Here is a 17,165-nt window from a genome sequence, read left to right as displayed (position 1 = left end):
CCGGTGATAACCTCAACTTTGTCCACAATTGAAACTCGCTATTCTCGTCGACAGTTTCCTCAGTATTCTGAGACAAAACTCAAGTGACACTTGACCTACCACGGACTGCGGCTTTTGTGTCCTCCTCGCTTATACTGGCTTAACTTTGGTTCAGCTGGAAATAGTCTGACATAACAGCCGCATACTCCACGAGATACTCCCGCTTGTAGTTGTAATACCCTCAACGACTTTTTTTTATTTTTCCTCAAATATCTTGACGGTCGCATATGCTGGGTATAATTGTAAGCAGGAAGAGGGTAATAACTCGAGTATGCATATGGGGTATCATGTGGTAAGTGACCTACTGTAGCCTTGTAGTGCTTAGAGAGGTACAGCTTGAAAATAAAACATTAGGCAGTAAGGAACCGACATTATACTCAGCCACTGTCTTAGACAATTTCAACAGCACCTGGCACAACTTAAATGTCACTCATAACCTGTCGTAGGACTTGATACGAATTATTTTAGCTATATTTCCTTCTATGATATGTAGGGAATGGACGCACCTCTAGATCAACAAGCACAGACCCACAACCAGGTGTCGCAATGCAAGTATACTACCCACATGCTTAGCAAGTCTGACCAGGTTTGCTTGACCTAGAAAACGGGATATCGCTGCTGGGACATATGCAGATGCCCTGCGAAGCCTTGAGCAGGAGTCTCAGGGCAACAGAAAAGCACTCAAATGGCTCAACAAAATAAGCTCGACATCCCTAAACGATGTGCTCACAGTTACTCAAGAGGCTGAGGACAAATACGTAGAAGTTCACAACAACAAGAAAAGCTGCCGAGGATGGCTAGCAGGATTATCCAAAAGAATCATGTAATACGGAAACGTGCTAGATGTTTTGTTTTAGCATCACCCGGAATACGTCGCCGTAGTTTCGTGGCTAGTCAAATTTGTGTTGACGGTCTGCTCATCGTGTGTTGAACCTTCAGGCGTTATAGCTAACAACTTCCAAGGTATTCTCAGCCACGGCAATCTTGTCACACAATTAACGCAGGCTCTATTCATGATCGCACGGGTATTTTTGACGAAGCATTCAAATCCCGAGTACAACTCCCCCTGCACTATCCGCCACTCAGTTACAAAGGCAGATGGGAGATTTGGAACAACTCTATCACCCTACTTAGGCGACAGCAAGAGGATACTGCCGATAAACGAATCGCTGACTGGAGAACGCATTAATTTTGAAGAATTGCGTGATAAGATTGACATGGTGGCAACGAAAAGCCTCAATGGTAGACAAATCCGCAATGCTATAACGACAGCACGCCAGCTTGCGCGATTTCGTGACTGGCCACTTAGTTATATGCACATTGAAAAGACGATCCGGATTGCAAATGAGTTTGAGGCTTATGTTGGACGCATGGGCATAGTGCAGAAGATTTTGCCCGAGCAGCAGGTGTTCGTTTGGAGTAAGTGCGGCTCAAATTACCTTAGATAGGATAAGGTTAGGATTGGCTAGGATTTGGATAAGGTTTAGAGTTAGAAATGGATTAATCTAGCTTATATGTTGGTTTAGTAATACCTAGGTGGGAATATCACTACTTCCGTTAAATATCGGAGGTTCATGTCTCAACGTTTTTACGACCTGCCCTGACAATTATGTGACTACAAGCTGGAATGGTTTGATTATATTCTCATACCAACTTCAGCTGGCATTACGTCGAGACTGCTGGCAAGGCGGATGAAATCCGACCGCGGGGGAAAAGACCGCTTTACATATACGAATCTGAAGTCGTCGAAATGGAGGCGACTACAGATGCACAAATCTGCGGCTACTTTTCTGACAATCCTGGTAAGTACCTACGAATATGGCTGGGACACGGAGTCAGACCGGCTAACTGCTGATATTCGCTACTGGAAAGATTACACGGCAGCCTGCGCTTCACCATCCACCTGCAGCACTCCCAGTGGGGGCAAGTCATGGGGATGTTGCGATAAGACAAGCTGCTATATCCCTGCTGCATGTGAGGATGCTTCAGCTCCTGATTGTGGAGGGACTGCTGCCTCCCTCTGCCCTTACTCTCCAATCATGAAATGGTAGTACGTCTGCTGAGTGTGATGTCCAAAGCTGACAACAAGTATTAGCACCTACGGAGCCTCGTTGCGGTGCGTCTACTTTGTTTATCAAACCGCTTCTAACGACGAAGCCAAGCTTACTTCCTGGGGTTGTGGGGAAACGCCGACAACATACATCATCGGACCTCTTCAAGCTGAACAAACCGCAACAGCGACAGCACCGACGAATGATGAAACAGACTCAAGATCCAGTCTTTCAAAAGAAGCCACAATCGCTGTTGCTGTTATCATCCCTGTTGTAGGTTTAGCGATTCTTTTAGCGGCAGCCATGCTGTTCCTCCGACGGCGTAAGAAAAGAGCGAGCAATCCGATTTCTGTACCCAGCCAAGTTCGTGAAGGAGAAAGATCGAAGATGGAACAAACTCCGGGATGTGTGCCTGTCCCTACATTACCTCCGTATGAAATGGGTGACGATATCATGCGGCCCGAACTGGACAGCCGTGAGGTTCGTCATGGCGTTAATTACTAGGACGCGGCAACGGATTTTTGGCGTCCTTGAGTTAGCCTACAAATTGACTTGTATTGAAAGCAAAATAATAGAAATAGTTGCACAATAACGAACTATGAATTAAAGTCTTGCCAAGGGACGGATATCCCACACTCCGAATGATGTAGGTGCCTTGACATCAATGTTAGTCCAGATGGAAACGACAATCTTGAACGTGTCACCCGGCACGTTCTCCCAGATAATCTTCTTGACATTGTTTAAAGCAAGGTTAGCTGAAGTTCAGTCTAAAACAGTACGTGACTTACTGATGTGGTCGAAACCTGAGCTTTTGCTCATATTTCCGTGTCGTTCAGCTTCACCTGAGAGTATGATGAGATTGATATCATTCTGCATCAACCCCGACTGCGCCGGCCTATCCGGGGAGGTTAGAGTCACAGTCAGTCGGTTTCTTCCAGCTGGAACAGGAATTGGAGAGCTACTCCATTGTCTCTCTTCCTCGGTTACTTTTCGTAGAGGTGCCACATCGAATTGCGTATCCTCAAAGAGCTTTCCACCATCGATGAACGAGGACAGCTTCACCATAGAGATTAAGCTGTCAATGTCGACTCGTTCAAACCCTTGATCATAGTCGTAGCCAAGCCCAAGACCAAGTTGTTCAGAGAAGTTCACAGCGCCATTGACGAGTAGTGCCTTGACGAGTGCCGCGCTGGGATACCTTTTGCCATGTTCTTGGAGGGCCTCGCGAAGGAATGCTACACAACCAGCACCGAGAGGCGTCGATATACTCGTGCCTGACATGAAAGTCCAGTCATTATCTCCCGAGCGCCGATACTTCACCCTGTTTCTCGAATCTTTGACCATTGCTCTTGGCGCGGCTGACAAGATGGCCACACCTAGTGCTACAACATCGGGCTTGATTCGACCATCATACTCACTGCCGTTGATGTCGCGTCCTGGTTTGGTCGTACCTCTACTACTGAACTTGGCAGTGTCGTTGATTCGCGTCATCGGCTTTGCATCAACCTCACTGCCAAATGAGTAGTCATCATTAGGACGTGTTGTTCCAGTAGCCCCAACAGTGATGCAGTTGAAAGCCGAGCCAGCAGCACCGATATGGTTGCTCTTGGACTTTGTCTTATCAGCAGTGTTCCCAACTGCTACCAGAACGACAAAGTCTTGGTGTTCGATGAGAAACTTGTCAATGTCCCACGCTTGACCCTTGTATCCTAACTGACCAGTCTTCGCATCCCAGACTTTACCCTAAGAGTTACTATGGATACGATATCCGAGACTGTAAGGGTTTGAGAATAGATGAAGGCTTAGATCCATGGGGACTTCGATGGCACCCTTGTTGGGATCTTTAGAGAATTGTGCGATAAATTGAACCATAAGTGTCGCGCCTAGAGCTACGCCCCGAACTCGAATGTCGCCATTTTGTAGACCGTTGCCGCAGATTGATGTGCAAACATGCGTTCCATGTCCCGCGGTATCTTTGCTGTCATCTCCAAGCTAGAGTGACTCCAGACGCCCAACACGACCGTTGAAAGCTGGATGGACTTACATATCCAACTCGTCCATCATCTTGCCTTGGCCAAAGCCAGTATCTGCAATGCAGACCTTTTAACCGTTCCTTTCGTACCTAAGATGTGGACAGAGCAAGGATTTCAGCATTGAGGGTTCCACGAGCCAGGTCATTGAGTACTTCGTCTGGTCGAACCTCTTCGATGTGACTGATGCTGTCGAGTTTAGCGAGGGCTTCCAGCTTATGTTGATGAACAGTGAACCTGATTCTCAATGGATAAATGGCGAGCTTTGTGATATCAACTCCAGCCTTCTCGGCGATCTCCGGAGAAAGCTTTCCAGCAGTGACATTAGGTGTCTCACGTAGAATGCAATCGACCCTGTAAAACGTTCTCTCCACTTCTCTCTATCATATCCTTGAGCGACATGGTGCTTTTCAGCTCCCGTAGAGAACTAGACTCTGTTAGCTGTTGCCTTCGCGGATGGGCGGCGACCCCTTACATCACGACACTTTTGACATATTTTTTCTCTCGTCAGAGGGACTGAGTGGAAGCTCTCGGATCGCTTTAAACCCATCAGGGCTAAAACGAACATTGTGATGGTAAATTGTATATTCGATAGCAGTAACAAGCTCCAAATCTGCGTTATTACCTATAACTTTCCATTATGCTACGACGGTTTCGTCATTCTATAGCGCTGAACCACCTTATACATCGGGTTGGGCAGACTTCCAGCCTTCTCTGTTCAGTATCATATGGTCAATCATGACAAGAAATTGTTTTACTACATGAATACTCAACTTATGTTGGGGATGTTGGTAGAATTGATAATCAGTTCTCTTTCCAATATACTAATGTAACTACATAAGGTTCTTGATCAAGTCTTTTTATCATGGATTTATGTGTCTAATGCTGAAATGTAGCCATGAATACCAAATCTTTCCTTCTCCGTCAAAGAGATCTGGAAAAACTGCTCAAGAACCAGCAGTCGCTCCTCTTCCGTCTGACAAACAGTGACAGTTCGTGTCTCACTGCCTAGGTTCTCTTTGACAACACCGTTGATGAGCATTCTCTTCCCGCATATCTCTTGTTCACTCTCGAGGTCTGCGCCTTTCTTTGTTCTTCTGAGAAATTTAATAACCAATATGTTTCGTCTCTGGTGACTATCGGGGTGTGTATTGATCCACCAGTTAATCACGCCCCAGTCAGGAGCAAAGAATTCCATGCTTGGGAATGAATAGAAAGAGTTCCAATCCTTATTTGTGCTGTTACGGTACTGATAAATCCAGAACTTTGTTTCCTCTGTTCGATGGACTTGATGAGGAATCCAGTCTCTCTTAAGCCGAATTTGTTGTGTGCCCAAATTTTCGTGGATTAGGCCATCAATTAATGGTATCGGCTTCGTGGCGCCGTCTCCTCCGAACGCAACATCAGAGTGATATTTGCTACCATCGGGAAACGTCACAATGTTGATAATGTGGTTCCTGGTATATCCAATCAGCTCTAATTCTGTGCCAAGACATGGCTTACTTACCAGCCAGGGTAATCCCCATGTGGGATACCCTCGAGTCTGCCCCGTGTTCGCACGCCGGCAGTGTAGGCGTTGAAGCCGATGGCTCGAAGCATATGGTTGTAAAGGATGGCGATTTCCATACAGAAACCGCCACGACCACGATTGTCACCGATCATCTTTTGGAAAAGGTGTTGTGGATCCAGTTGGATGTCATGAGTTTGATTGTAGTGAAGCGAGAGGTTTTCGTAAGGAAAAGTTGAGATGGAATGTATGTGTAGAGCTTTCAGGAGTTCAAGTGAGGGTTGACGTTCTCTCCATACCTCAGTCGGTAAACCGATGTAGTTGATGAACTGCTCAACCTGCTCTTGACTATATGCAGAATCCATTGGAAGGAATGACGGGAATACAATTCCAGTGTAATTTTGAATTTTATTTTACTTGTTCCGGTCCGCTCTTAGATTTATGTACTGTTGAGACTGAATCGTGAGTCATTTTTAATGAGAGTCACCTAGACTAATATTTGCCTTGGACATACACACCAATCAATTGATTGGTTGATCGGCCACTAGGCATAATAAGTCATATCCACTTGCATGCCGATAACTCTAAACCTTTTTTAAACATCAAACCTAACTAAAGTAGTTAATCAAGCACTTCCGAAGACATCCAGGCACAAACAGCCATCGTCTGGTATAAGCTTGATAAAGCTCCTTCGGACTCTCCCTACCAGTACAAGCTCACCATCGAGGCAGACGACATCTGCTACAACTTCATCGATAACGAGCCTAAATGCCTCAGCCTTAATGTGTTCCTGTATGGACGCCACTCGGTTGAGTTCAATTCCAGCGACCCTCCCATTTCTACCATCAGAGGATATTGAGTGATGTGAAAACGTGCAAGAGGGATCTTTTGTTGGTATTTATGAACGCTGGCAGACATTCGGGATATACACTAGATTGGGATGAAGTGGAACAGTAAACTAAATTTAATATAGTGGCTCTACTTGTCATGTCTTACCTTGCAATAATGATGTCGAGTTGGCCAATTTTGAGACTCAACTCTCGGCATATCTTACGGCTATCCCTCACCAAATAGATCCTATGTCATCAAGAACCCCTGTGAGCCAAGTGCTCTCAACAGCTGCAGCAATACTATTCGTGCGCCTCTGTTTCATCACCTCCACAGCTTCTGAGCAGATATCTCCAAGCATGTCAGAAATCTTGGTTGGCTTATCTTTAAAATGATCTTTAAACCATACAAGCCCCCTCTCAATTCTGCCTGTATCCTCAGCGAAATCTGCGTGCTGAGAATCGTTCATATTATTTGCTGTCAGAAGAACCATTGCTGAGATGTATGTGCACGCAGCAAACCTTAAAATGTCAGCATTTGTCAATTATGAGCGAACCCCAGTCTTACCATTTCAGCCAGCTGTATTTTTGGTGCAGCTGATCATATAGTATCATGTAGTTTCTAGCTTCTCCGATCATTGCAGTCCACTCGCTTGGCAGCTGGAGTACTCGCGTCCCTCTTCCGCAATCACGTATATTACCGACCCATTGCTCATCCCAAGCGTGGGATCTGGTGATTAGACTCAGACACAAGAGACTCCGTGTGTGAAGGATGCAGAAAAAGGCTGCAATGGAAGGGTTATTACTTGTAGTGATGACCACATTATCCCCGTTAAAGTCCGAGGGGACTGATTCTTTCCAACTACCAAGAGCTCTGACTATTCTTCCTCTCGATATCTTTCTTTCTTCCGGGGTTCGTTTTGAGGCGCGCGTGGAGTAGAGGTGATCGTATACGTTGCCTTGAATGTTGGCGAGTTGTATGCGAGCAAGGAAATAATTTAGCCTCGTATTTCCGTCAACTGTAGTGACAACACCTGCTCCAGCGTCACTGCCACAAACGTCTCCCTGTTCAATTGGTAGGTCCAGATCAATATCGTCGTCAAGCTGTACCGAAGGTTGCTGTGTTCGCAGACTCAGATCCTTGTCCGCTATGTAGGCCAGCCAAAACACATTAGCATGTTGTTTCTGATCTGTGTGGCTCAGATGTTCTGTGGATAAACGGTTGTGCAAGCCCATCTTATGAACAAGTCGCATAGCCGCTGATATTAGGACCAGCGCTGGCGTTGTATCGTTTGCTGTTTGTAGCAACATGGTCATCCCAATCAGTGTCTGGATATTGAGAAGACCCGTTTCACCAATCGTCACCGTCCAAATTACCGATTGAGCTTTCTTGATATAATCGTTTGTTGCACCATACTCAGAGCCCATCTCGCTTTGATCAGGCATCTGCTGACGTGCCAGAGCTAGCACAACGTTGATTGCAGCCCATGATACAGGATCACGCTGTCGTGGCTGGACGGCGTATGTTTCTCCGATAAGACGTAGAAGTGAGTCGGGATGAAAGAGTGGCAGCATTGAGTTGAAAGTGTTTAGGAAAATTCCAGTCATGTGCATGGTTTGTTCCAATGAGGGAAGTGTCATGCTGTTGGCCGAGTTCTCGGCATCGATTAACTCATCACTGAAGAACATATCATGTGACGTTGTTGATGTTACGAGTGTTGTCTCTTGTTCTCGGTACTCAGCCTATAGTCGATTGTCAGTATATCTTTCATCCTCGACATTGAGCTTGACATACAAGCTGCTCCTGCAATTGTTGCATCTGTGCCTGCAGGCTTCGAATGTCATCTGCCTCTGAACGTTGGATATTTTGCTGAGCTTTGGGCTTCCACTTCCTACTCCTAGCCGCATGAGTACAAGCAGTTTTATAATTGATACAGTTTGAACATTGCGGCCGCTGTCCATCGCATTTGATCTTTCGAGTGTAACAGAGATCACAAGCCTGGTCAGGTAAGCATAGGACTGTGCCGTTAGCTTGGTTGATCACTGTACCTTTCTTGGGCGGTTGATGGGCTGCATTTTCGCCTTCGGAGCCCAGAGATTAGTTGCTAGGAAAATTGTTATTCAATTAAACATGAAGTCGATGAGTTGTACAGCTTCCATGTAAGTTATTTGGGGCAGGATATATGGTTGACGAAGGGTTGTCAGCGCTTCCGCGGAAGCTGACCAAGCAAGAGTCTCCGATAACGCCCGGCCAATCACAAAGACATATAAGCTACTACGCCTCTTGTGGACAGCATGGTGCCATAATCCATATCTAGGCAAGACATAGCAATTGCATTTAACTCCGTTGAGGCTTAAGCAGAGATCTCAAACGCTTGTTAACATGGGAATTCACCGCGAATCTGGTTTCCGTTTAATAAGAGTCTCTGATTTTTGACATTCTAAAATCTATAATACACAAACAATACGCCTCCCTGATGAGTTATTCCTGTCGGCATCGCGTCGCTCCCATCTCTAAGCAAATCCGGGGTATCAAAGTGAAGCTCGCAAAATATCATCTAGTGTGATTGTGCTTTGGGAACAAAGCTCGCTCGGCCTGTCGACTCATCGAAGATGTTGTAGCCAATGTCGGCAGCATTCGGTGGTGTATATACTGGAACACAGAGTCAGAACCAGGTCAAAGGTAAAAGAGAATAGAAGAGAACATACTATGAAGAGAAACAGCCACGTTGGTAGGATGAGGGTTGTGCACCCGATGCAAGCCAATGGTGTCAGAGATATATGTGACTTGGTCGGCCTGGTGTGTCGTATCGCTCTTGATTGATAGAGGCTGATTCTCGCAACCTGTTACGGGCATGTTGTAGACAGTTTCTGTCAATTCGCCGGCTAGGACCTTCATAATACAGTGGGCGTTGGCATGATCGTGAATTGGCGATCCCTTGCCTGGATTCCACACCAACAGCAGCTACACGAAGTCAGCTTAGTATAACCAAGCAGGATATGAATGACGTACAATATTTGCTTTCTTGTTGATGTTTATTATCGCATTGCGTGTGTAGTTCTTGCCGGGGCAGTTGTGGTAATAACGTGCCCAGTCGTTCGGATTTGAGATGTACTTCTTTGCCAACGAGATGATATAATCTTCATCAACGTCTTCACACCCTATACCACCAGACTCTCCAAGATGAACTTTGACGTCGTCGATAAAATTGTTCAACGTATAAGTTTTGGGAGTTCCATTGTTGTTGAGCGAAGCCTGTGACCTGCATGAGGATTGAGGCTGCGTCAATGGTAGAGGAGCGAACCGCGTAGATACTGCAGCCATTGTGATAAAATTGCGGAATAGAAGAAGATAGAATTGGGTATATAGAAAATTCGAGATTTCTAGAATTTGTCTAGAAGATATCCGATATAGATTTACGGTGCATGGAGTTCATATAAACAATCCAACATGTTTATGTTGGGCGATTGAATCGCCGAACGACGTGCAAGCACAGATGTCAAGGGCTTGGTATCGGGGACTCAAAATCAACGATGATTGGTTAGAGTCTCAACCATCAGCAACCGGAGATATCCGCTTCTGCCCTTCTCTCGGCGATTGAACTGCCGAGGTCAGGGCTAGTACTTCACCATTGAGCTCAAACACCATTCAACGAACGTTTGAGAGCCACATATCAGTCAACTACTACAATCCGAGGTGGCATATTTTTTTTTTTCGGATTTATCGTGAACTTTCTTGTCGACTGGAGATGGAGAGATAACGAACGACGTCCTGCTTCTGCTTCGTATTGTCCTTGTCTTGGTGTGGATGCTCACGTCTGAGCTTATCGGTACGTCTACCAGTCAGAATGCTCCAAATAAGTCGGTGAGCATCCACCTGGAAAAGTCGGGCTTTGATTTTTGGTTCTGATTCTCTGAGATGACATGATACTCAGACATGTCAAACTATTATGATTATCATCCAACATCATCATATATCTACTCAAAATAAGTACAGAAATTAATGCCTATCGCGAAAGATATCAGATCATTGCCTTATCTCTTCTCACGTCGCACGTTGTGCTACCAAGCAGAAATTGCTTATCTTGTTCAATCGCCGACTCAGCCTCTCTACCCTTCTCACTCTAACATCTTACATCGGTCGCTACCCATCTCCACGCCAGCTTCACAATGGCAATATCATCAACATCATCATCGCCATCAGTCAAACCGACTGGGATAGTGACTCTTGCTTGCACCGTCTGCAGAAAACAGCACCTCAAATGTGATGCGGGGAAACCATCTTGTTCACGATGCACAGAGACAGATCAGGTTTGCTTCTACGAGCCGTCGCGACGCGGCGGACGAAGAAAGAAGCATCGCTCTTCAATGCTGGAGACGCAGCCGAAAAGGCTCATGATGAGGTCTTCGCAGAGCGAGCAGCCATCTACTAGTTTTGTAGAGTCTGTGATTGTGAATCCAATTAGTTTGCCCATCACACCAGTATCTTCGTCGCAAGAGACTTTAACCTCGTCGGGATTGACACAAGATACTATTGGTAACAATGGATTGCCGCAACTCACCCGGCGACAAACGCACCAAAGTTCAGTATCGGAGAGTTCACATAGCGAAAGACGCGCGAGCGATCATCAGACACAAGGTCCAGCTCCAGTACAGCAGCCTTCCAACGATCCCGCCATGGCATTTTACCATCACCTTGACCCTGGTCTGATATCGCAAGCGATAGAGAGTACCAACTTGGGTATCAATACACAAGCACCCATCCAGCCCTCATCCGATAACGACCGACTTCTTCGACTCTACTATGAAAACTTTCACAATGCGCATCCGTTCCTGGTCCCCAGCTCTGTCTTCACCTCTCGAAACTACCCACCGTATCTTCGACGCATGGTAGATTTCGCTGGATCTCACTACGCTCCTTCAGGACCCAACGCGCAGCTACGAGCGGACGTCGCGACAGATATGCTATCCATGACGGATAACTCAACATGCATGGTCCAATCTCTTCTCATCTACTCGATTCTGCTCTTTTTTGGTGGTGAGCTCGATGCAGCTAGTAAAACGTTCGAGCAGTGCACAAGAATGGCTATGGATCTTGGTATGCATCTCAATGACTTCGCCGCAGCCAGACAACTAGACAATCCGATTGAAGCCGAGAGTTTGAGAAGGACGTGGTGGGAGATCTACGTTACGGATATACTCATGGCCATACCACCCAAAACAATGAACCTTGGGTGCAGCAGTGTTCCTCCCAAAGTTTGCTTACCATGCGAAGAGGCGTTTTACACGGGTCGTCTGGACATCCCCCAGCCTCATCATGTTCTTGAGTTCAAACGACGGGTTCTTTCAACTGGTGATGTAACGTTCTCGTCGTTTAGTTATCGCATCGAAGCAGCCACGATCCTTGGTCGAGTTTTGTTGCTGAATCAGTTGAAGAACAGCGGTCATGACCATTCGCAATCCATCGAGAATGCTCTACTTAGCTGGTCGAATCATTTACCTCCCGGTAAACTGGAAATTGTTGACTCGTATGGGAATATCGACGAGATGATGTTTCAGGCACACATGATCATTGCACTCGCCAGCATGCTGTTACATCTCCCCCGAAGCAATCTGCACTCTCTTTTAGCAGACGTCAAAGATCCATTTCTACCAGTCGCACAGAACCACCCTCTTTCATCATCCACGACATTAATCCAGGGCATAAAAGCAACGGATGCATCAAGACGTATCTCAGATTGCATATCGCTATGCCCCAACGTCCCCAAACACACACCCTTCGTCATCCCAGCTTTGGCACTCTGCGGCTTCATCCAGCTCGCCACAACCCAAGGCCATCCCGACGAATGTTTTGAACACCACTACAACCGCGTCACTTTAGTACTAGGTTGTTTAAAAAGTGCAAGACGGATATGGCGCATGGCGGAGTCCGAGTATGACCGTCTTCGCTGCTGTGCCTCGGAGCTCATCGCCGACGCTATGGACAGGATGAATGCACTGCCTTTATGTCAGACGCTCCCGAACAATTCGCCGGCGATGTCTGGTGCGGCTGATCAGGGAGGGGATTTAACTCTTGTATCACCAGCGCGTGGGAACGTTGACTCAGCGATGCCTCGGTTTGATCCGTTATTTTTGGATCCTGTTTGTTATGATTACTCGTTGTTTAGCGCTTTGCCGGACTTTCATAGCTCTTAGACATTTTATGGTAATTATTTGGAAGGATACCCAGTTAGACAAATTGATTTGATCTACTTTTGATGTGAAACTTCTGTTGAGATGAGCGATGGGATTATAGCGTATGCGATGGTTAGTTGATTCAGCCTTGTAAGGCTTCTTATACTCCAGAGGTAGATTGATCTCGATCGAGTTTTGGAAGGTTACCTGTGCGTCATCAGGGGTCCACAGCGGCACAGCCTCGTTGGATTCTATGACAAGATACATATTGCCAAAATCGGGTATATGCACCTTGTCTCGGTCCCGACATCCTCCAACCAGACAATATAATAATCCATCTGACCTACGGGACAAAACTACGAATGGCACCTGGCAATAATGATCGCTGCATGACAACTTGCCATATTGACCAAATGGAGATGTCCAAGTTTCAATACCCCCGCTTGGACGAAGCTGCGAACGAGATCAGAGTCATCACAATATGGCCCGGACGATTTGACGACCCTATCAGAATTGACATCACTCAACGCCCGCTTACTCCACCACCTGCTCGGAACGATTCTAGCTTACTATCCCTCGAGGAAATAAATAAGACTCTGCCTGATGAGTCACCTTGGGAAGCGTTCAATACGTTAGAAGGCAGGATCCTCTTTATTAACGATGATACGGGCGAAACTTCATGGAGTCATCCAGACTCGCTCGTAGATCCATGTCTCTATGACCGCGAAAGTTTACCGAAGACGTATGCAGCACAGCCTGCCTATGAGGCACTCTCATACACCTGGGGACCTCAAGATCCCCCTTCCTCCGTGACGGTCGAAGCCATTACTATGAATAGTGAACATGGAGAATCACATCAAGGGCTTTTAACAATTGGGCAAAATCTAGACGAAGCACTGTGATACCTCCGTTATCCTCATAAACCTCGCACAATGTGGATTGACGCATTATACATCAATCAAAGCGACATCGAAGAACGCAACCACGAAGTTAAACGCATGGGTGATATTTTTAGGTTCGCCACAAGAGTCGTTGCCTGGATAGGACCAACCTACGAAGGAAGCACTCTGGCACTAGCGATGATGAGAGAAATTGCTCGGCATGTAGTCTGGAAGTCAAACAGGGCATGCAAGCCCAGATCAGGCTGCTCCGACCCTTCATGGCATAATTTCACAATCCCACTACGTCTCAACAAGTTCGTCGAAATCGCCATCGCAAATGTGTTCTCCCGGTCTTGGTTCAGAAGGTTATGGGTTCTTCAAGAAATCCAACTCTCGAGTCCTTCGTCTGTTATTCAATGCGGCCGGGAGATAATTCGCTGGACAGATCTACAGGGCGCGGCCATGGTGGTGCTCTCAAAGCATGACGACGGAACGGCGGGAAAGTTGCGGCAACATCTATGGGAAATGTCGAGGATTTGCTTCTATTCCAAGGGGATCAAACTTGATGACCTTTTCTGGAAATACCATGATCTTGGTTGTCAGCTTCCACATGATAGAATCTACGGTTTGATGAATCTCGCGCCATCAGGATGGTCGAGCCGCATTGAACCGGACTACTCGCTTCCTGTTCTGGATGTCTACAGAGATGCTTTCATGGCGTATTCGTATCATTATGGTCGTCTTGATCTTCTCCCGAGGACAGGAGTCAATGGGACAGGAACTCTTTCGTCGGACGAACAATGGCCGTCTTGGGTTCCGGATTGGACCGCACGAGTACTCGACACCGTCCCTCCAGCAAATGGTTTCAACGCGGCGAGTTTTTCCCCAGCACATGCTGTCCTACGTGAGCCAAATGAACTCGAAGTAGCAGGCATTCGTTTAGGTTCAGTTACCCATACATATCGGCTCGAAATTGATAGTTTCGCAGACTTGGCAGAGTACTTCAATGAATTGGGTCTGGAGAAGATTATGGCAAAAGAGTACTTACCGGGTGAGACTGTTCTGGACGCTCATCTGCATGTTATCACCCATTCGAAGTTTGAGGACCGAAATCCTTCTAGTGGATGTCCCACGCTTGAGCAGTTGCGTGAACACATCCTAAATCTTGCCCAATGTAGAGAAAGCCGGTATGTCTTGACGCAGTATGAGAGCAATGTCATGGTTGGATTGCAAGACTCGTATCTTTTCATCACCGATGAAGGATATCTTGGACACTGTCGCACACGAGGAACGGTAGAACTTGGTAAGTCTCACCTTTCTATATCCCCACAGTCACTAACGTTTGCTTCACTAGGCGATCAATTATTCATTCCGCTCGGTTGTCAAACCCCAATACTCATTCGATCCACAACAAACAACAAGCATAGAAGTCTTGGCGATTGTTTCGTCCACGGTGTTATGAGCGGGGAGACTCTTTTGGGTCCTTTACCAGCTAACTACACTGTCCAACGAAGATCCGGTCCCGACGGAGTTCACCGGACAAAGTTTCTGAACAATAACACTGGTGGACATACCATTGGCGATCCTCGATTAATTTCCATTCCCTTTCCAGATGGTTGGCTGTTTCTGAAGTTCGGGATGGAGGTCGACGATCCTGACTATTGCCCTCTCTTTATGAATAGTGAAACAAAGGAGATTGTTAGCTATGATCCGAGGATGACTATGTGTGCTTTGATGGAAAGGGGTGTCAATATACAGACAGTAAGTCTTGTATAGTTTGCTGAATATTAAAGCCAAGCAAGACTTTCTCTATTTATGTGAATTGTCTTGCCCCCTAGTTCTCGTCGTATATTGCGATGGTGAATTGATCTTTCAAGAGGTGATCAACATATGTTCTACAGGTCACAGTAACTCTACTGCAAACAATTTTGCAGCCCTGAAAGTGTTCACCTTTATCAGGACTCCCTTGATCTTGGAAAGCTGACTAGGGTTATACTCTGATTGCAGGCTTGGGATGCCGAAGTGTTCGAAGTACTGCATCGCTCAAATAGTCATTCACGTTTTCAACGTCACCAAGACCATGCAGTCATATCTACCTTATGCTGCGTAAGTCTTTGATGTGACCTACCTATCCAATCGGGTTTAATTAAATCTAAGTAGAGCGGGGCAGTGGGACAAAGAGGAAGAGTAGAGGTAAGTCACATCTCTCAACCTGTGCCACGACTGAACCGTTCTGTGGTAATGGATAGCAGAATTGTGAACCATGTAATTGGCTTAGGTCACCGAATCTAACTCATACCGACATGTGTAGTTGCACGAACGAAAACTGAACTTACCCCGGAATTCGAGTACTGTACCAAGTAAGGGGCTTATGGTAGCATTTTCTCGTCATCAGGCCCTTATGCATCAAATGCTGAGCTGGCTATCAATACAAGATCTCCTGCGACAATCGCCCAATTTGACCTTGTGCAGTTTCCCCCGATCAGACACCACCACAATTGAGCTGTCATAGCATAACAGTGGATATAAGAGAGTTCAAGATTTCCGGTAACTTGACAATAAGATAAGGCGACAAGATCTACAAGATAGCATTGCTTGATATCTTGAGTAATAAGGACGTCCTGTGTTTAACTCTGCCTCAACGAAGCTGTAAGAATATGGTCTAATAAGTGCGGAAACATGCAGTTACGATCACACCAGGTGCCCATACCTGATACAATACAGGTATCATCGGAATGTGAGACGACCGTAACGGATGAGCGAGTCACGATAATGAGTAGCATAATCCAATTAACATCTTCTCACCTGGAAACGGTTGATGTAAGAAAGCCATTACTGTCGTTGTTTTTGAATGCCATAAAATAAGAAGAATCTCCCCTCTTTCAAGTGTTCTTCCTCACACAGAATAGCAGAAACACAATTTGAGTAGCCAACACCAAGCCCCTAAAGCCGTTACACCATGCTCTAAACGCATTGTTTTCTCCTGATATCACCACGGCCCAGAACAAACCCCAGCACTTTGCCGACAGAATTGTTGTTGGCGATGGCGATGGCGATGAAAACAGCCCATTTCCGTGTTGCGTTGAAAAATCACGGTCGAATCACCAACGACCCTCCCTCTGGCCTCGCTCTTCCCACCGAGGGATGGAGGATTGATGGGAGCGATCTGTGGCAGTCATGGTTCACGATCGTTAGTATTTTGTATCCCTAGGTTTAGTAGCTTTAAGCGCTGAATCGTTGGATTTTTGATGGACCGGCAAGTCTGAAGTTAGGAAACGGAGTATGATGTACAGAGATGCAGATGGGACGTGAAGTGCTTGTTGCAGGATTACGCTAATTGAGCCTCTCATTTCTACACCTCTTGGAGGACCCTTTTCCACTGGTACGATAGAGGCATCCTATTGCTGTCAAGCTCGACAAATTGATAAGATCTAGAGACTAAACACACAAAATTTATTTAGTTCTTTATTGTCTTTACTAGGTGTGTATTTGCACCATTACACCCTCTTGGTAGCTAGTATCGATTGAACATACGCTCTTTCACTCTTCAATACTCAATACACCACAGAATCCACATGTGACCATACTGACTGTTACTATAAGGGAATCAATGTCTGCTTTAACATCCACGGATGATGCAAAGCTCCATCTAGAGT

General features: G+C 46.1%; 8 protein-coding genes across 8 annotated transcripts; 3 read left to right on the top strand and 5 right to left on the bottom strand.

Annotated features, from left to right (window-relative positions):
• Nucleotides 1-1,789: 1,789 nt before the first annotated feature.
• On the top strand, nt 1,790-2,594 carry EDB82DRAFT_563062 (uncharacterized protein; the record flags this gene model as incomplete). The annotated part of the gene is made up of 3 exons (XM_065609774.1): nt 1,790-1,841; nt 1,912-2,089; nt 2,135-2,594. The coding sequence occupies 3 exons, from the start codon at nt 1,790-1,792 to the stop codon at nt 2,592-2,594; spliced, it is 690 nt and encodes a 229-aa protein (XP_065463604.1).
• Nucleotides 2,595-2,693: 99 nt separating this feature from the next.
• On the bottom strand, nt 2,694-4,154 carry EDB82DRAFT_481517 (peptidase S8/S53 domain-containing protein; the record flags this gene model as incomplete). The annotated part of the gene is made up of 4 exons (XM_065608164.1): nt 2,694-2,845; nt 2,879-3,799; nt 3,845-4,068; nt 4,135-4,154. The coding sequence occupies 4 exons, from the start codon at nt 4,152-4,154 to the stop codon at nt 2,694-2,696; spliced, it is 1,317 nt and encodes a 438-aa protein (XP_065463603.1).
• Nucleotides 4,155-4,212: 58 nt separating this feature from the next.
• EDB82DRAFT_530914 (uncharacterized protein) lies at nt 4,213-4,522 on the bottom strand (the record flags this gene model as incomplete). The annotated part of the gene is made up of 2 exons (XM_065609227.1): nt 4,213-4,428; nt 4,484-4,522. The coding sequence occupies 2 exons, from the start codon at nt 4,520-4,522 to the stop codon at nt 4,213-4,215; spliced, it is 255 nt and encodes an 84-aa protein (XP_065463602.1).
• Nucleotides 4,523-4,925: 403 nt separating this feature from the next.
• EDB82DRAFT_542235 (uncharacterized protein) lies at nt 4,926-6,069 on the bottom strand. The gene is made up of 2 exons (XM_025725708.2): nt 5,628-6,069; nt 4,926-5,577 (listed from the first exon to the last, which is right to left on the bottom strand). Exons 1-2 carry the CDS (start codon nt 5,990-5,992, stop codon nt 4,992-4,994), a joined length of 951 nt encoding a protein of 316 aa, XP_025594280.1. The 5' UTR covers nt 5,993-6,069; the 3' UTR covers nt 4,926-4,991.
• Nucleotides 6,070-6,537: 468 nt separating this feature from the next.
• On the bottom strand, nt 6,538-8,633 carry EDB82DRAFT_580706 (fungal-specific transcription factor domain-containing protein). The gene is made up of 4 exons (XM_025725707.2): nt 8,504-8,633; nt 8,250-8,453; nt 7,023-8,197; nt 6,538-6,976 (listed from the first exon to the last, which is right to left on the bottom strand). Exons 1-4 carry the CDS (start codon nt 8,528-8,530, stop codon nt 6,691-6,693), a joined length of 1,692 nt encoding a protein of 563 aa, XP_025594279.1. The 5' UTR covers nt 8,531-8,633; the 3' UTR covers nt 6,538-6,690.
• Nucleotides 8,634-8,771: 138 nt separating this feature from the next.
• On the bottom strand, nt 8,772-9,971 carry EDB82DRAFT_518175 (RmlC-like cupin domain-containing protein). The gene is made up of 3 exons (XM_025725706.2): nt 9,468-9,971; nt 9,164-9,419; nt 8,772-9,107 (listed from the first exon to the last, which is right to left on the bottom strand). The coding sequence occupies exons 1-3, from the start codon at nt 9,777-9,779 to the stop codon at nt 9,013-9,015; spliced, it is 663 nt and encodes a 220-aa protein (XP_025594278.1). The 5' UTR covers nt 9,780-9,971; the 3' UTR covers nt 8,772-9,012.
• A 653-nt stretch (nt 9,972-10,624) lies between these two features.
• Nucleotides 10,625-12,649, top strand: EDB82DRAFT_481513 (uncharacterized protein; the record flags this gene model as incomplete). The annotated part of the gene is made up of 1 exon (XM_025725705.1): nt 10,625-12,649. One exon carries the CDS (start codon nt 10,625-10,627, stop codon nt 12,647-12,649), a length of 2,025 nt encoding a protein of 674 aa, XP_025594277.1.
• Nucleotides 12,650-13,252: 603 nt separating this feature from the next.
• Nucleotides 13,253-15,329, top strand: EDB82DRAFT_518173 (heterokaryon incompatibility protein-domain-containing protein). Its single transcript, XM_025725703.2, has 2 exons — nt 13,253-14,812; nt 14,864-15,329. Exons 1-2 carry the CDS (start codon nt 13,561-13,563, stop codon nt 15,283-15,285), a joined length of 1,674 nt encoding a protein of 557 aa, XP_025594275.2. The 5' UTR covers nt 13,253-13,560; the 3' UTR covers nt 15,286-15,329.
• Nucleotides 15,330-17,165: the final 1,836 nt, after the last annotated feature.

The sequence above is a fragment of the Fusarium venenatum genome (assembly GCF_020744135.1).
Source record: "Fusarium venenatum strain MPI-CAGE-CH-0201 chromosome Unknown EDB82scaffold_4, whole genome shotgun sequence".
Lineage (NCBI taxonomy): Eukaryota > Fungi > Ascomycota > Sordariomycetes > Hypocreales > Nectriaceae > Fusarium > Fusarium venenatum.
Note: the sequence above shows the minus strand (reverse complement) of the source record. Positions and strands in the feature narration are given on the sequence as shown.